This window comes from Lycorma delicatula, chromosome 2 (assembly GCF_047948215.1).
Source record: "Lycorma delicatula isolate Av1 chromosome 2, ASM4794821v1, whole genome shotgun sequence".
Classification (NCBI taxonomy): domain Eukaryota; kingdom Metazoa; phylum Arthropoda; class Insecta; order Hemiptera; family Fulgoridae; genus Lycorma; species Lycorma delicatula.
The window spans coordinates 124,264,510-124,281,283 of NC_134456.1; the positions used below are offsets into that span (position 1 = coordinate 124,264,510).

General features: G+C 30.3%; 1 protein-coding gene across 3 annotated transcripts in view; it reads left to right on the forward strand.

Moving 5' to 3' along the window:
* Positions 1–16,774, forward strand: part of Fs(2)Ket (Importin subunit beta Fs(2)Ket) — a 77,179-nt gene that overhangs the window by 60,263 nt on the left and 142 nt on the right. Inside the window, exons 15-16 of one of the 3 annotated variants that reach the window (XM_075356202.1) lie at positions 4,398–4,565; positions 13,958–16,753. In XM_075356202.1, coding sequence (XP_075212317.1) covers positions 4,398–4,565; position 13,958 — 169 coding nt within the window. In that variant the 3' untranslated portion in view covers positions 13,959–16,753. Of the gene's footprint in view, positions 1–4,397; positions 4,570–13,957; positions 16,754–16,774 lie in introns of those variants that run through there. The other 2 variants (XM_075356199.1, XM_075356200.1) reach the window with 2 other exon arrangements.

Sequence of the window (16,774 nt, forward strand, 5' to 3'; positions counted from 1 at the left end):
TGAGTCCAGTTGTTGTTCGACTCAGCACATTTAAATTGCCCAGGATTTTTCGTCACATCCTGGGCAATAAAAAAACGTTTTGGACTGGGTATTTTTATTTCTCCAATGTGTTAATGTTTTACATACTTATTAATATGCTCTTGACAGTTTCTTTTTTTGTACAGTAGTTGTATATTTTTGTATTTAACTTTTTAGTTTGAGTTTTAACTTTGATTTTAAATTTCTAATTTACGTTTTTATTTTAATTCTATTGTTGTCTTATTTTATATTTTCTTTTTATATTTAACATTTTTGTTTTCCGGTGATAACACAAAAATGTTTTTCGCTCACTAAAAAAAAGCACAGTATGTAGATGAAAGAAAGAGGTAACTCAATAAAATTAACATCCGCACTTTTAAATTAGTGACTGAGACATTTATTTCATGGAATATGTAATAGAAATAGTTAAAAAAATTTACACTTTCCTAATTCCTGCATTAACCATATGTGTGGTATTTACATTTGCTTTTTGTCTTAATTAATTTAAAATACCCTCTAAAATTCCCTTTTTTTAGTTAAATAATTTACACTATCAGAATTGTTTTATCTACAACGTGTAGATGGAAGAAAGTTTAACTTCTTTTTTAAAATTGTGTTCGTCACAAAGTTTGTAGCAATTGTCTATGCAAACTTGTTTTCTTGTACAGAGTGTTACGTTCACATTTAAATGAAGATTAACCCTTGCAATTTAACTAATAAATTGTGATGAGATAAAATTACGATAAAATTATTAAAGCAAGACATAAATCAGCTTGTGAATTGAGAACAAATAGAAATTAAATGGGAAAGATGTTTGCTTTTTAATTGTTTACACTGAGTAGTTTTTGCAGCTCCAAAGAGCTGCAGCATCCTTTAGTGAGACTGAAGGTTTTAAAATAATTGTGTTATATTCTAGGAATACCTGTGAGACTACTGCAAAAAAAACATCTTAAACAGATTTCAGAAATGTTCAACTTTTATTAAAAAATAGCATTCCGATTTTTTAAAGAATTTTTGTTAGGTGTAATATACTTAAGATATCTATTAATACTAATGTTGTTAATCTTATCTTAATTATATGTATAGGTAATCTTGTTCACACAGTATTTTTTTTTTTCGTCTTCAGTCATTTGACTGGTTTGATGCAGCTCTCCAAGATTCCCTATCTAGTGCTAGTCGTTTCATTTCAGTATACCCTCTACATCCTACATCCCTAACAATTTGTTTTACATATTCCAAACGTGGCCTGCCTACACAATTTTTTCCTTCTACCTGTCCTTCCAATATTAAAGCGACTATTCCAGGATGCCTTAGAATGTGGCCCATAAGTCTATCTCTTCTTTTAACTATATTTTTCCAAATGCCTCTTTCTTCATCTATTTGCCGCAATACCTCTTCATTTGTCACTTTATCCACCCATCTGATTTTTAACGTTCTCCTATAGCACCACATTTCAAAAGCTTCTAATCTTTTCTTCTCAGATACTCCGATTGTCCAAGTTTCACTTCCATATAAAGCGACACTCCAAACATACACTTTCAAAAATCTTTTCCTGACATTTAAATTAATTTTTGATGTAAACAAATTATATTTCTTACTGAAGGCTCGTTTAGCTTGTGCTATTCGACATTTTATATTGCTCCTGCTTCGTCCATCTTCAGTAATTCTACTTCCTACATAACAAAATTCTTCTACCTCCATAATCTTTTCTCCTCCTATTTTCACATTCAGTGGTGGTCCATCTTTGTTATTTCTACTACATTTCATTACTTTTGTTTTGTTCTTGTTTATTTTCATGCGATAGTTCTTGCGTAGGACTTCATCTATGCCGTTCATTGTTTCTTCTAAATCCTTTTTACTCTCGGTTGATCAGCAAATCGTAGCATCTTTATCTTTTCACCCTGTACTGTTACTCCGAATCTAAATTGTTCCTTAACATCATCAACCGCCAGTTCCATGTAAAGATTATAAAGTAACAGAGATAGGGAACATCCTTGTCGGACTCCCTTTCTTATTTACGGCTTCTTTCTTATGTTCTTCAATTGTTACTGTTGCTGTTTGGTTCCTGTACATGTTAGCAATTGTTCTTCTATCTCTGTATTTGAACCCTAATTTTTTTAAAATGCTGAACATTTTATTCCAGTCTGTTATCGAATGCCTTTTCTAGGTCTATAAACGCCAAGTACTGTGGTTTGTTTTTCTTTAATCTTCCTTCTACTATTAATCTGAGGCCTAAAATTGCTTCCCTTGTCCCTATACTTTTCCTGAAACCAAATTGGTCTTCTCCTAACACTTCTTCCACTCTCCTCTCAATATCCAAATCTTTTTATTAAATTCAGATCTCAGTATTGTTTCTCCCACTTCATCCTCCTCAACTTCCTCTTCTTCCTCTATAACACCATTTTCTAATTCATTTCCTCCGTATAACTCTTCAATATATTCCACCCATCTATCGACTTTACCTTTCGTATTATATATCTGTGTACCATCTTTGTTTAACACATTATTAGATTTTAATTTATGTACCCCAAAAATTTTCCTTAACTTTCCTGTATCCTCTTTCTATTTTACCAATGTTCATTTCTCTTTCCACTTCTGAACACTTTTCTTTAATCCACTCTTCTTTCGCCAGTTTGCATTTCCTGTTTATAGCATTTCTTAATTGCCGATAGTTCCGTTTACTTTCTTCATCACTAGCATTCTTATATTTTCTACGTTCATCCATCAGCTGCAATATATCGTCAGAAACCCAAGGTTTTCTACCAGTTCTTTTTATTCCGCCTAAGTTTGCTTCTGCTGATTTAAGAATTTCCTTTTTAACATTCTCCCACACAGTATTTATGGAATTTTTAACTTAGTCAATTTAAAGTTGTCAGTGTTGTTTAATTTATATTAAGACAAAAATATTCATGACAGCTCATATGTTTATTAATGGAAAATGTTAAATAAAATATCCTCAAAACTATGAAAATAGAAAATTTTGTTTTATCTTATAATTCAGTCTGATGCAATAAATTTCTAATACTGAATTTTTACTTTCCCATACAGTGCTGCAGTAGATCTACAGCTTTAGAAGAAAGTATAGCAATGGGTCCAATTTGGGCATATGTGGTTTTCACTTAATCTTGACATTATATATATATATATATATATGGGGCACTGATGCCATTCAGTTTTCAATTTGCAAGATCAATGGGGTAGTGTACAGCAAGGTCACACTCAGCATCTCGAGATTTCACCTAATAAAACGGTCTTATTTTTCTTAGGCACATTTGTTGAAGTATAAAAAAGGATTTAAAGTAGCTAATAGTACCGCCACACTTGTACAAATAAATATTTTGTATATTTCATTTAATGAAATATACAAAATATTAAGTAAAATAAGTTGTGTATATGTGTGTGTGTAAGCTGTGCATAAGAAAAAAGCCGCGTGATTGGAAAGTTCCAAGAATGTGTTGTCAGCTTTTATTTTCACCAAAAAAAAGAAAAAACAAAGGTTTTTGGCAAATTCCTCATTACAATTATGTTGCAGCTGATTTGATAATATTGCTAATGATTTGTGGAATATTTGTTGGTAGAAATGATTTTGTCATTTTCTCTTTGGTGAATTTTTAAATATTTTAGTTCTGTAGTATTGTTGTATTATATGAATAATTAATAGCTTTCTGTGTCTTGTCTTATGGATGGAGAAACTGGAAATTGTTTTTGGGAAGTAATGTTGTTAATCTTGGTTCTCTTTATTTCAAAAATTAAAATTACACCCATTAATGGTAGAAACATATACCTTACTTTTATTGATTTACTGCTGTTGTTTTTATTCAACTATTAATGTTTTAAATTTCTAAAGCCAATTCATTTAACATCGGCTTTTTTTAAATCTATGTTTTGATTACAACAGTTAAAACTAAACTGCGAGCATTTCTATAAAAAATTTTATTTAATACATGTAGCCAGTTTTATGACATATATTTGTATATATTTTATAGTGAAATAGTTTTTAGAGTAAAACTCATACAATTTTAGCAGACAGTCAGTGTCAGTTCTGGAGTTAAATTTTCATTGAAGAAAGGATGAAGGTGCCAGTGATTTTTATTTTCAATATTACTTAAAAGTTAGCAATTCCAATTCACTGAAATCTTATATGGTAATGGTCAAGAGTTCAAATATAACGTTAAAGTTCTGTTTTATTGTTAATTTCAGTTTCAATCCAGAATTACTCAGTTACTTTATAACTGATGATTAATAGTTTGTCCAAACTACATGATGGTCAACCAACTGGACATGTGCAATCTTAAATTTGCAATGAAATATACTGCATTATCATAATATTCATTTATCATTTTGAAAATTACAAAGTTGATTTGGTTTTTTTTTTGCAGAGATTTGTGCGCTACGTTTGGCACGAAGCTTTTGCACTTACTTGATGTTGAGGCAATCATGGACCTACTTGCTGAGGGTCGTCGGTCCAGAATAGGAAAGACAAAAACACTTTCTACATGGGCCCAGAAAGAAATAAAGAAACTCAAGTCCTCAGTTAATTCTAGCTGGTGAGTGTTGTTCTCATTTATTTTATTATTTTTATTCTTTATTTTCAGAGAAATGCACAGGTTTTTTTTTTTATAAATATTTAATACAGAATGAAGATAGAAGAAATTTTAAAACATTTTTATAGCTCTGTTTGATAATATAACATGCCAATTGATAATGTAATGTGGTTACAATCATGTATTGGAGCTTTGTGCTTTTCATTAACCATTTAAAGTATATAAAAAATATAGTAATTTTGTTTGAACTTTAATCCTTAGCAGTGCTCGTGATACCAGTGACGTGGATCTTTTGTGGACTTTTCATTTGAAAGTATAATCTAGCTCTAATAACGGTCTGAAACACATTTTAACAAGTAGGAGAAAATTTTTTTACGCTTTTCAAAATTTCAACCTATTCTGGAAGAACACTGGCCAGTAGATCCATATTCTGGTAAACACATTTTGTACAGTCAATAGTTTCTATTGTTGAAAATGAATTTTATGCAATTATAATAGAAACTCATGTATAACCATTTGTTATTTCATAAGGGTTATAAGGTATATGCCTTAGTCAGTCATTTACTTGCTGTTATGATGTTTCAGATTTAAAACGTTTAAAATTGTGGTAGGTAATCATAACCCTGTAATTTTAGTAAGTCCCAGATTGCAAAGACCCTTGTCTAAAGTTGATGCAGTATAGTCCATCAATACATGTGGACTTGCTTTGTGTATTTGTTAAATGGGATAGGATTTTGTGGAACTATTGACCTTGAATGGTAGTCATTGTTTCTATTGTATCTATGTGATTTTTGTAGTTACATGAATTTTAGTAGTATGTAAAAATATTGTCTTTTGTCTTAAAACGATTTTAATGATTGACCTTGGAGAAAATTTAATCATTTTTAATGGTGAAAAGTGGAATGTTGCTCTTGTAAACTTAGACCAGAAACAAAAATGTTAAATCTGCTTTAAAATCGTCTTCATCCAAAAATTAGTACAGCAATTGGACTGGGCATTTAGTCTTGTAACTGTGAGTGTAAATAAATAAACAGTTGATTGTTATGGATGAATCCAAAGAAAAGAAACATAATATAGGTGTCAGTAATGTAGTCCAGAGTTTAATCTGATACATAGATTTCAATGGCTAAGTAACTAAATTCTGTTACTGGTTTTAAGCACAATTTTTCTAGAATGCATTATAGTCATTTACAGTAAAAAATCTAGAATGCTAAATGGTTTTAAAAATAATTGTGCCCTTTATGGCAATAAATTCCTATATGAAATCGCCATTACTGATACAAAAGTGTTTATAAATTTTGTAGTTTTATCAAAACCTCCCTATTTTTGATGCAGACTTTGGCAGGTCCCCTATTTTGTCTTATAATCCCATTTGAATTACCAGTTGATTGACTGTTTAACGTTTGGTACATCTTTAATTAGTTTTTCATAACTAAAATATCTTCAAAATTACTTGGGTGAAAAATAAAACATAATAAAACTGTAAAATAAAAAGTAAATCCTATGCTGTTAATTAGTAATTTTTTATTCATTGTTTATTAGTCAAAGGCTTGATAAATTATCAAGGTTCTGCTACATTTTCTTTATCGTAACTCATTAACTGCATCATTTATTTGGAAAAATTTGATCTTAGCAGGAATAGTTTTTGTTGTTTTATGTACAGTCTGTCGTTTCATGGTATACTTTTAATAAATAAAATTTATTATTCATAAGTGTGGTCCATGGCATTTCCATGTCAAGTAACAACTACTAAGCAGATAATGTCATACAGAAATTATCACCTACAAACAGATTTTTGGTTTTTATTGGGTTCGTTTGTTATATTTATTTTTTATAATTAAAAAATTAATATTGAACATTATAAAATTCTGTGTGTAATTCAGAGATTACAGAAGTAATCAGAAAAGGAGCATATGTAAAACAATGGATGAAATAATATTCAAGAGTTTATGCACAAAATGCTTTCATGTACATAAAAAACTGAAAAACAGCAGAATTAGATGTTAAGCTCAGAATTAATTAAATACACTAGCACATTCTTTAAGTTTAGACTGCTTAATAAGTTAATTTGTTTATGAGCTGGATACTAGTAATATCTGATGAAGGAGGAAAGAAAATTTTATTTCTGTTTTTAAGAGGGGTGACAGATTTGTTGCTTTAAATTATAGAGGTATTAGTCTATTGCTGTAAAAGTTATATAGGAAAATTATCAATGATAGATTGTGTTATATCTCTGATGTTTTGCTGTTGGAGGAGCAGGCAGGTTTTCGGAAGGATCGATCCTGTGTAAGAGGTATATTGCACAAATTGGTTTGTTTTTTGCTGAAATTGGTTTTTTTATACTAAAACCAAATTAAAAATATATTTTATACTAAAAACCAAATTGGTTTTTTTTATACTGAAGTAATTCATCAGTACTCCTGTATTTATTTTTGATGCTTTAGTGTGGTAAATCTTTTCTAGGCTAATGGAAACATTTATTTTTATTAAATTTCTTAATGTTTATGCTTATTTAATTTAATTGTTAATTCTACATAAGTAACTTGCCATACATAAAATAGACAAAAAAAAAGTGTCATTAATTAGCTAATCCATCAGAATTATATTAATATTTGCAAATCACATGAACAAAGATGATGTCCTTAAAAAATCCTATTGGTTTGTATCAGTTTAAATAATATAGTATATTTGTAACTTTATAAAAAATGTATCTAATTGCTTGCAGTAAAATAAAATAAATATTAATAAAGATGAGACAAACTTTTAAAAAAGTACTGAAATGGTTTGTATACAAGTTTTATCCAAAAAAAAACTTATTACACAGAAAATTTATAATTCCTTTTGTACTTGATTGAAAATTGCAGTAAAGTAGAAAAATAGTGCAATAATTGGGTAAGTGATAAAATGAAACTGTAAAAAAGAAGCATACTTGAATAAATGATTACGTTACTGGAATATAAGATCTGGAAATGTCTTGTATTTTTAGGGTTGAAAATGTGATTCGAAATAATGGCTGTAGGTAGAAATAGTATGCACAAACTAGCAGACAACTGCATTACTAAGGTGATATATAAATATCCATTTCACATAATCCAATATATCAACTTATCCCTGTGCTTGTATTTATGAATAACTTTGTTGATAAAAATGGTAATTGTTCTTAAATAAATAACATCCACTTTATCAAACTAGACCACAAAACTATTGTCTTATAACTCAGATAATTAGGCTTATGAAAAAAGGGCCCTATTGTGCTTCAGTTGCCATTTTTAATAAATTGCTGAACTGTTTGAAACACTTCAGTTTCAAACTGGTGGTGGGTTCTTCCCACCAATTTATTTAAAATACAATGAAAAAATTTTCATTTACAGAAACAATATTTCTCTGTTTAATTTTTAATTAGTATCTGCACTCTATCAACATGTACATAAATATGTTCTAAAAATAATTTTAAAACACAGCTTCTGAACAGCATTATTTTTTTTCTTTTTACCTTACCGTTATTTCATGTGTTTGTATTTAAACAATTAATATGGATTTAAAGTGTATTTTTATGTTTTCTATCATAATAAAGATTTATTTAATTTAGCCCTCACTCAGTTGAAATTGCAATCTATGTGGTATGATGAATGCAGTTTTTTCTTTTGTCTTCAGTCATTTGACTGGTTTGATGCAGCTCTCCAAGATTCCCTATCTAGTGCTAGTCGTTTCATTTCAGTATACCCTCTACATCCTACATCCCTAACAATTTGTTTTACATATTCCAAACGTGGCCAGCCTACACAAATTTTTCCTTCTACCTGTCCTTCCAATATTAAAGCGACTATTCCAGGATGCCTTAGTATGTGGCCCATAAGTCTATCTCTTCTTTTAACTATATTTTTCCAAATGCCTCTTTCTTCATCTATTCGCCGCAATACCTCTTCATTTGTCACTTTATCCACCCATCTGATTTTTAACGTTCTCCTATAGCACCACATTTCAAAAGCTTCTAATCTTTTCTTCTCAGATACTCAGATTGTCCAAGTTTCACTTCCATATAAAGCGACACTCCAAACATACACTTTCAAAAATCTTTTCCTGACATTTAAATTAATTTTTGATGTAAACAAATTATATTTCTTACTGAAGGCTCGTTTAGCTTGTGCTATTCCGCATTTTATATCGCTCCTGCTTCGTCGATCTTTAGTAATTCTACTTCCCAAATAACAAAATTCTTCTACCTCCATAATCTTTTCTCCTCCTATTTTCACATTCAGTGGTCCATCTTTGTTATTTCTACTACATTTCATTACTTTTGTTCTTGTTCATTTTCATGCGATAGTTCTTGCGTAGGACTTCATCTATGCCGTTCATTGTTTCTTCTAAATCCTTTTTACTCTCGGCTAATCAGTATCTCTCGGCTGATCAGCAAATTGTAGCATCTTTATCTTTTCACCCTGTACTGTTACTCCGAATCTAAATTGTTCCTTAACATCATCAACCGCCAGTTCCATGTAAAGATTATAAAGTAACAGAGATAGGGAACATCCTTGTCGGACTCCCTTTCGTATTTACGGCTTCTTTCTTATGTTCTTCAATTGTTACTGTTGCTGTTCGGTTCCTGTACATGTTAGCAATTGTTTTTCTATCTCTGTATTTCAACCCTAATTTTTTTAAAATGCTGAACATTTTATTCCAGTCTACGTTATCGAATGCCTTTTCTAGGTCTATAAACGCCAAGTACTGTGGTTTGTTTTTCTTTAATCTTCCTTCTACTATTAATCTGAGGCCTAAAATTGCTTCCCTTGTCCCTATACTTTTCCTGAAACCAAATTGGTCTTCTCCTAACACTTCTTCCACTCTCCTCTCAATTCTTCTGTATAGAATTCTAGTTAAGATTTTTGATGCATGACTAGTTAAACTAATTGTTCTTCATTCTTCACATTTATCTGCCCCTGCTTTCTTAGGTATCATTACTATAACACTTTTTTTGAAGTCTGATGGAAATTTCCCTTTTTCATAAATATTACACATCAGCTTGTATAATCGATCAATCGCTTCCTCACCTGCACTGCGCAGTAATTCTACAGGTATTTCGTTTATTCCAGGAGCCTTTCTGCCATTTAAATCTTTTATGTTTTCTTAAATTCAGATGTCAGTATTGTTTCTCCCATTTCATCCTCCTCAACTTCCTCATCTTCCTCTATAACACCATTTTCTAATTCATTTCCTCCGTATAACTCCACCCATCTAATATATTATACTCCGTATAATATATTCCACCCATCTATCGACTTTACCTTTCATATTATATATTGGTGTACCATCTTTGTTTAACACTTTATTAGATTTTAATTTATGTACCCCAAAATTTTCCTTAACTTTCCTGTATGCTCCATCTATTTTACCAATGTTCATTTCTCTTTCCACTTCTGAACACTTTTCTTTAATCCACTCTTCTTTCACCAGTTTGCACTTCCTGTTTATAGGATTTCTTAATTGCCGATAGTTCCTTTTACTTTCTTCATCACTAGCATTCTTATATTTTCTACGTTCATCCATCAGCTGCAATATATCGTCTGAAACCCAAGGTTTTCTACCAGTTCTTTTTATTCCGCCTAAGTTTGCTTCTGCTGATTTAAGAATTTCCTTTTTAACATTCTCCCGTTCTTCTTCTACATTTTCTACCTTATCTTTTTTACTCAGACCTCTTGCGATGTCCTCCTCAAAAATCTTCTTTACCTCATCTTCCTCAAGCTTCTCTAAATTCCACCGATTCATCTGACACCTTCTCTTCAGGTTTTTAAACCCCAATCTACATTTCATTATCACCAAATTATGGTCGCTATCAATGTCTGCTCCAGGGTTAATTTTGCAGTCAACTAGTTGATTTCTAAATCTTTGCTTAACCATGATATAATCTATCTGATACCTTGCAGTATCGCCTGGCTTTTTCCATGTGTATATTCTTCTATTATGATTTTTAAATTGGGTGTTGGCAATTACTAAATTATATTTTGTGCAAAACTCTATAAGTCTGTCCCCTCTTTCATTCCTTTTGCCCAGCCCGTATTCACCCACTGTATTTCCTTTCTTGCCTTTACAATGCTTGCATTCCAATCTCCAACTATTATTAAATTTTTATCTCCTTTTACGTGTTTAATTGCTTCATCAATCTCTTCATATACACACTCTACCTCATCATCATCATCATCATGGGCGCTTGTAGGCATATAGATGTTAACAATCGTTCTCGGTTTAGGTTTTGATTTTATCCTTATTACAGTGATTCTATCCTATGCGTTTTGAAATACTCTACTCTCTTCCCTATCTTGTTCATTATGAAACCTACTCCTGCCTGCCCATTATTTGAAGCTGAGTTAATTATTCTAAGATCACCTGATCAAAAGTCGCCTTCCGGAATATTTTACCAAGGAAGGCGCCTCCATCATTGGTATATGAAAATGCAGAGAGCCACATTTTCTTGGAAAAAAAGCAGCTGTAGTTTTCCATTGCTTTCAGCTGCGCAGTACTCAGAGGACTGAGTGATGTTGGTATGGCTGTTTTATGTCATTGTGTGACTCACGCCCCTAACAAGTACTGAAAGAGCTGCTACCCTCTTTCAGGAATCATTCCTTAGTCTGGCTCTCAACAGATACCTCTCCGATATGGTTGCACCTTTGGTCCAGCTACTCTGTATCCCTGAGCACTCAAGCCCCCTCACGAACGGCAAGGTCTCATGAATGCAGTAAAGGGATTAAAAGTTACCAAAACATTAAACATAAAGTATTTTTTAACTAGAAGTGTGGCCATACAATCATTGAGCTCACTTTGTTAAAAATGTGTTTCAGACCTTTATTCTAATTAAAATGCTACGCAAGACAGCTGCTAAAATAGTTTCAAATTTACACTTAATACACAGTATTACAGAGAGCTTTAGTGTGCTGAACTCTTCAAATTTACAGTTGAAAGTTAAATTGTTTTAATAAGCTAAACACTGCTGTTTATATCCATTACTCAATATAATTTAGTAATAGTAGCAGGAAATTTTGCTCTTTGCTTATCAGTGTGTCTATGAAGTCAATAGAAACATTAAAGTTTAAGGAATGATTTGAATTAAAAAGAAAACAAGTTAAATGTAGCAGAAAAACATTACAATTTTAAGCAAATAAATATCTTCATAATCTTAAAGTAACTGAAAAAAAATAGAACATTTCATGAGGTGGCAGTAACAGCTGATCAGGAAATTTTGTATGTAGTATGTGAATTATTTGTCAACTGTGTTGAGTTGCTGATTATCTGGTTTATCTACTATTGTATGTAATGGGAGGTATAACAAATTTGTATGTGCTTAAAAACGTTTGTGGATTTATTTTAATTTATGGTATGGCTTTGATTTGAGAATCCATCACAAATATTCAGATAAAAAATACCAAATTAAAAATGTTAGTACATTTGGTGAAACAGGTATCCTGAAACCAAATGTAGAAAATACTGATAAACAATAGTTTATTTTGGACATACTGAAGAAGTACACTGTGCTGTACAATAATGTCTTACTACATACACCAGTAGGTTGTCACATTTAAATTTTTAACAACCAAGTGTGTATGTATACACAATTCAAGTGATATCAGAATGTGTAGTCTCATTACTGATGAATTGTGTCTCATAAGAAATTGAGTTGTCAGTTTTCGAAACGTCCTCACTTTTGCAAAGAGTGCTATGGTGTGTGACTGTCACACTATATTTCCAACATACTATTTCATTTAATGTAGTGTGGTTTTGTTGTTCACCATCTCATTGGTCCTTTTCTCTCACTTCTTGGGCTTTCAGGATTACAGTACTTGTATGAAAAATGCCAGTCAGGCATGGCCATTTTTCACATACTGGAAATTCCATTTCCTAGCCCACGCATGAACTTCAAGCTTATGTTATCTATCTGGTGGTAGCATGAAGGAGAATAAAATCTTTTGAGATATAAGTTAAGCGATTTTTAATTTTGTCAAATTATTTTTTCATTCTTTTTTTTTATATTTCGAGATCAGTAATCTAGCATGATTAAGATTTTTGTTCTGTTTACAATTTGTATAACATTTTCTGCCTTATTTTGATCTGTTTTGTTTTGAATTAGTCAAATTTCTCAAACTTATGTTTATTCATTTATTTATGTCAATTTTTTTCTGTGAATTAATTTAAAAAAGGAGTTATGAGGGGTTTTCAGCAATTTTCTTGTTACTAAAAATACAGTTCTGAGACCTGTTTTATTCAGTTTTTCATGTCAAAGAATATATAAACTCTCCTTACCAGAGTCCCAAAAATTTAAGTATGGCTTTTGTTTTATCCTTGGGAACAGAAATCAGGGTAAAATAGTTAGCTAATTGAAGAAAGAAAAAAAGAAGCGATTCCAGACATATCTTTTAATATTATATTTTTCTTAATATTAATGCCTCAAATCGCTCGCAAAGATTTTTTAAAATTCTCTACTCAACATGTATGTTAAGATATCAATTTAAACACAATTTAAAACAAAATACAACTCGCAGAGTTTTAAGCAGGACTGAAAATACCTAACTGATCAAAGGAATTGAACTGCCTACTAGTAAAAGGTAAAAGTGAGTTCAACATAGAACATGAAACAGTGATTATGCTTGCTATTCTCTTATATTCTGTGTACTGAAATTATTGTAAAAGAGAAATTACTGGTTATGTATGTATTATAATAATCTTTCCTTGAATGTTAATTACGGATAATGATCAGGTTTTTTTTGCCAAGATAATTGTGCATTAACAATTGAGGCATAAAAAATGTCTTGAATATTTTTTTTGTAAACTTGTTTGCTTTTTATGTTAATAGTACTAACAGAGCTTTTAACTAAATAGTTAAATTTGTTGAATAGTTGAAATATATTCTAATTATAAGATGGTTGTTTCTTCAGTCCTGCTTCTGTTTTGACTTTGTAATTTGTAGTTAGGATTTTTATGATTGACAGGCAAATTATATTTTAGTTTGAAACTTGAATGTGAAATCATGAGGTATTATTTTTTTACCTACCTGGAAACTGATTTTTTCATGTGTGATGTGCTACTTGTGTTAGTCTGCTTTGAACATTTGTGAAAATAGAATTTTATGTAGGACAATTTTATTTAAAGAAAATGTGGTATGAATTTGTGTGTGGTGTCATTTCATAATTTATCAGAACTACTGTACTTTGTTGGTAATGTAAATGATAAAAAGGTTATATAAACAAAATAAGTGGATTTGCCTTGATCTGTAAATTCTGTATTCATTTTGTCTTTTTTTTAGAAAATAGAATTTCAGGTCACAACTCTTAAAATGAAAGGAATTTTCTATTTATAAAACTTAAAACTTGAGCTTTTAAATTTAGAGTGTTAATTTTCCCTCTTTGCAGATCCAACCTAGAATGTAGAAATGGGCCGACAGTCATTATATTCCTACTTTTTGGTTGTCTTCTGCAAAAATCCCCACTCCACTCTGATGGTTGGACGAGGACCTGGGTGAGAGAGGCAGAGCAAGAGATGGTGTCCGGCAAATGAAGTGCAAATGCAAGAGTTGCAAGTGTGGTGCGCAGTGAAGTGCGGTGCGGTTCAGTGACTGAGTGAGTGGATGTTTTTTTTTGTATGAGCTGAGGGGCAGACACGGACTCTTTCTATCTTTTCTCAGGAAAAATCTTTTTGGATAAATTACCGGATGAATTTTCCATGTGGAAAAATGTAATTTCTGCGATATCAAATTTTTTTAAAGCAAATAACATATCTAGTGGTTAAATTGGTTACCAGAGAGTGGCAAAGTGCTTTTGGTTAATAAATTTGAAAAAAAAGTTTTTGACTTAATCGAAAGGTACTTCATTCACTCTTTCTTACCGTTGATTATGAACATTGTTAATTCGATTGAAGTGCCTTGATAGAGAGCATCGGTCCTTGTAAGCTCAGGTAGACATGTCGCTTCCTCTGCCAAAGAGTATAAATTAAAGCGATCACTGTGAATAGTAATTTAAGAAATAATTATACTGATAACTATCAAAATTAGACATAATCTATAATTTTTAATGTATACCATAGAGAAAGCAACAAATCAAAGTTGTTTTGGACTAGCAATGTTAATTAATAAAATTTAAGTGATGTATTGAACAGTTATAAAATTGTCCAAAATCACCACAGGAAATTACAAGAGTTGATATTTTTACCCATTGAAATTTTAATGTAAATTTTTATAATTATTTATGATATGCAGGATTTTTTTTTATATATATAAGATTAAAAAAAAAACAACTTCCTAACCAAAAGAGTGGAACTTCAGAAATTTACTTGGTTTTGTATTATAAAAGATATCTGTAATTTTTTATGGTTATTTTTATTTTGTAATTTTTTTAAGGAAATATACTTTTGAATTTGATGTTCTATAGTTTAAATACTCTTATAGTAATTTTTGTATTATAATTGACCTAAGAGTTATATGTCTCAAGAAGTTTCATTACATTAAATTTATAATTGATGGATTATAACTGTGTACTGAAAGTTATTACATTTTTTACAGGGATATTGTATAATTTTAATTTTTTTTTTATAAAAAGTTGTTTTTTTGAGTGTTTTATTTCTTAGATTTTACATATTGAAAGTTAAGTAAATATTTTAATGTAAACATGTTATTTTCTTTTTTATTAACATTTGTAATTTTAAAGGTTAGTTTTTGATGATAGAAGTTGTTCTTACATCATCGTATAATTGGGTTTATGTTTTATTATGTTATGTGTTTTCCCAGTTGGAATATTTATTTATTTATTTTTTTTTTTGTACTTAATTCCAATCAATAAATAATTATAGTGAAAAGAAATCAAGCATCATGCAGATGTGTGCTTGTTTTGCGTTTTTCTCATTGCTGGTACAAAACATTCCTAAATTGTATTTGAATTTTTTTCTAATAAATAATGTGCAACTGATTATTTTTAATTTTGATTAATACATCTATTCTAGTGATACACTTCAGGACTGTGAAAAATAATCTATTATATTATTATTATTATTATTATTGTATTATGATTGAGGATTGTTTTTATTTAATAAATTGTAAAATGTTTTTGAGGTAAGGTACTCGTTGGCTCTATTGGTTAAATAGCCATTGTACAAAAATGTAGGCAAAGGTTTATATTTTTGGTGACAAGACTAAATAATTTAGGAATATTTTAGATATAATTAATTATTTTTAGGTAGGTCAACTTCTTACCTGAGCTAATGGTAAAAATTTGTAAAATTATTTAATTGATAAAGCTACTGTGATTTGAGGCCTGATAAGGCCAAAGTAATTACCAATTGATTTGGTTGGTGTTACTACACTTTACGCTTCAATTATTCCTGACATTGCGTCCCTCGTTTGTATGTATGTGAATCTCATGCCAGCCGAAGTGTGTTCCTAAAAACACTTCCAAAGGTATGGAAGTGAATTATTTGCATTGTATCAATGAGCTATGTGTGATAATCTATTTGAGCGATTCATGAATAAGTCGTGTTTCCAATATTATTGTACAAATGTATTAACGATTGTTATTTTGAATCGAACTAAGTTGTGTGAATGTTGTATGCATGTAAGTATGTCTGTTTGATCGTTAATGTGTATAGAATAATCGATTGTAATATTAAGTTGTGTGTATGCATTTAGTATAAAAGCGCGATAATGTTGAGAAATAATTTGTATATGCTAATAGCGAATGAGTGTGTGAATGAGTGTGAGAATTTTGTGCCATGACAGTTTCTCAAGGCTGGTCATAGTGATGTGAGCTTTGCTTCCTTAACCCAAATTTCCTATGGCTTGTTCCTGCAGGCTTTTCCTCCTCCTGTTAAACAGATAATAAATTAAAACCGCTTTCTTTACCTATATTATACCCACCCATTGTTCTATACCTATTTTTAAAAACAAAGTCATCCATTGATTTCTATTAAATATTCATTCCCTGATGGTGACAAAAGGTTTATTATTATTAATTAATTATTGTAAGAAATACTTTATATTATTAATATTGTTTTTATTTTTAAATTCTCTTTATTTTAAAAGAAAAAGGAAAAAAATAATTTGTTGACATATTTCTGTAGCTTAAGATATTTTGAATGCTCAGACTTATTATTTTCTGTGGGATTTATAAAAATTCATTGTATTCAGAATTAATAAAAATAAAACATTATCGATAAAAGTATGTGTCTTAATCTTTTTACTT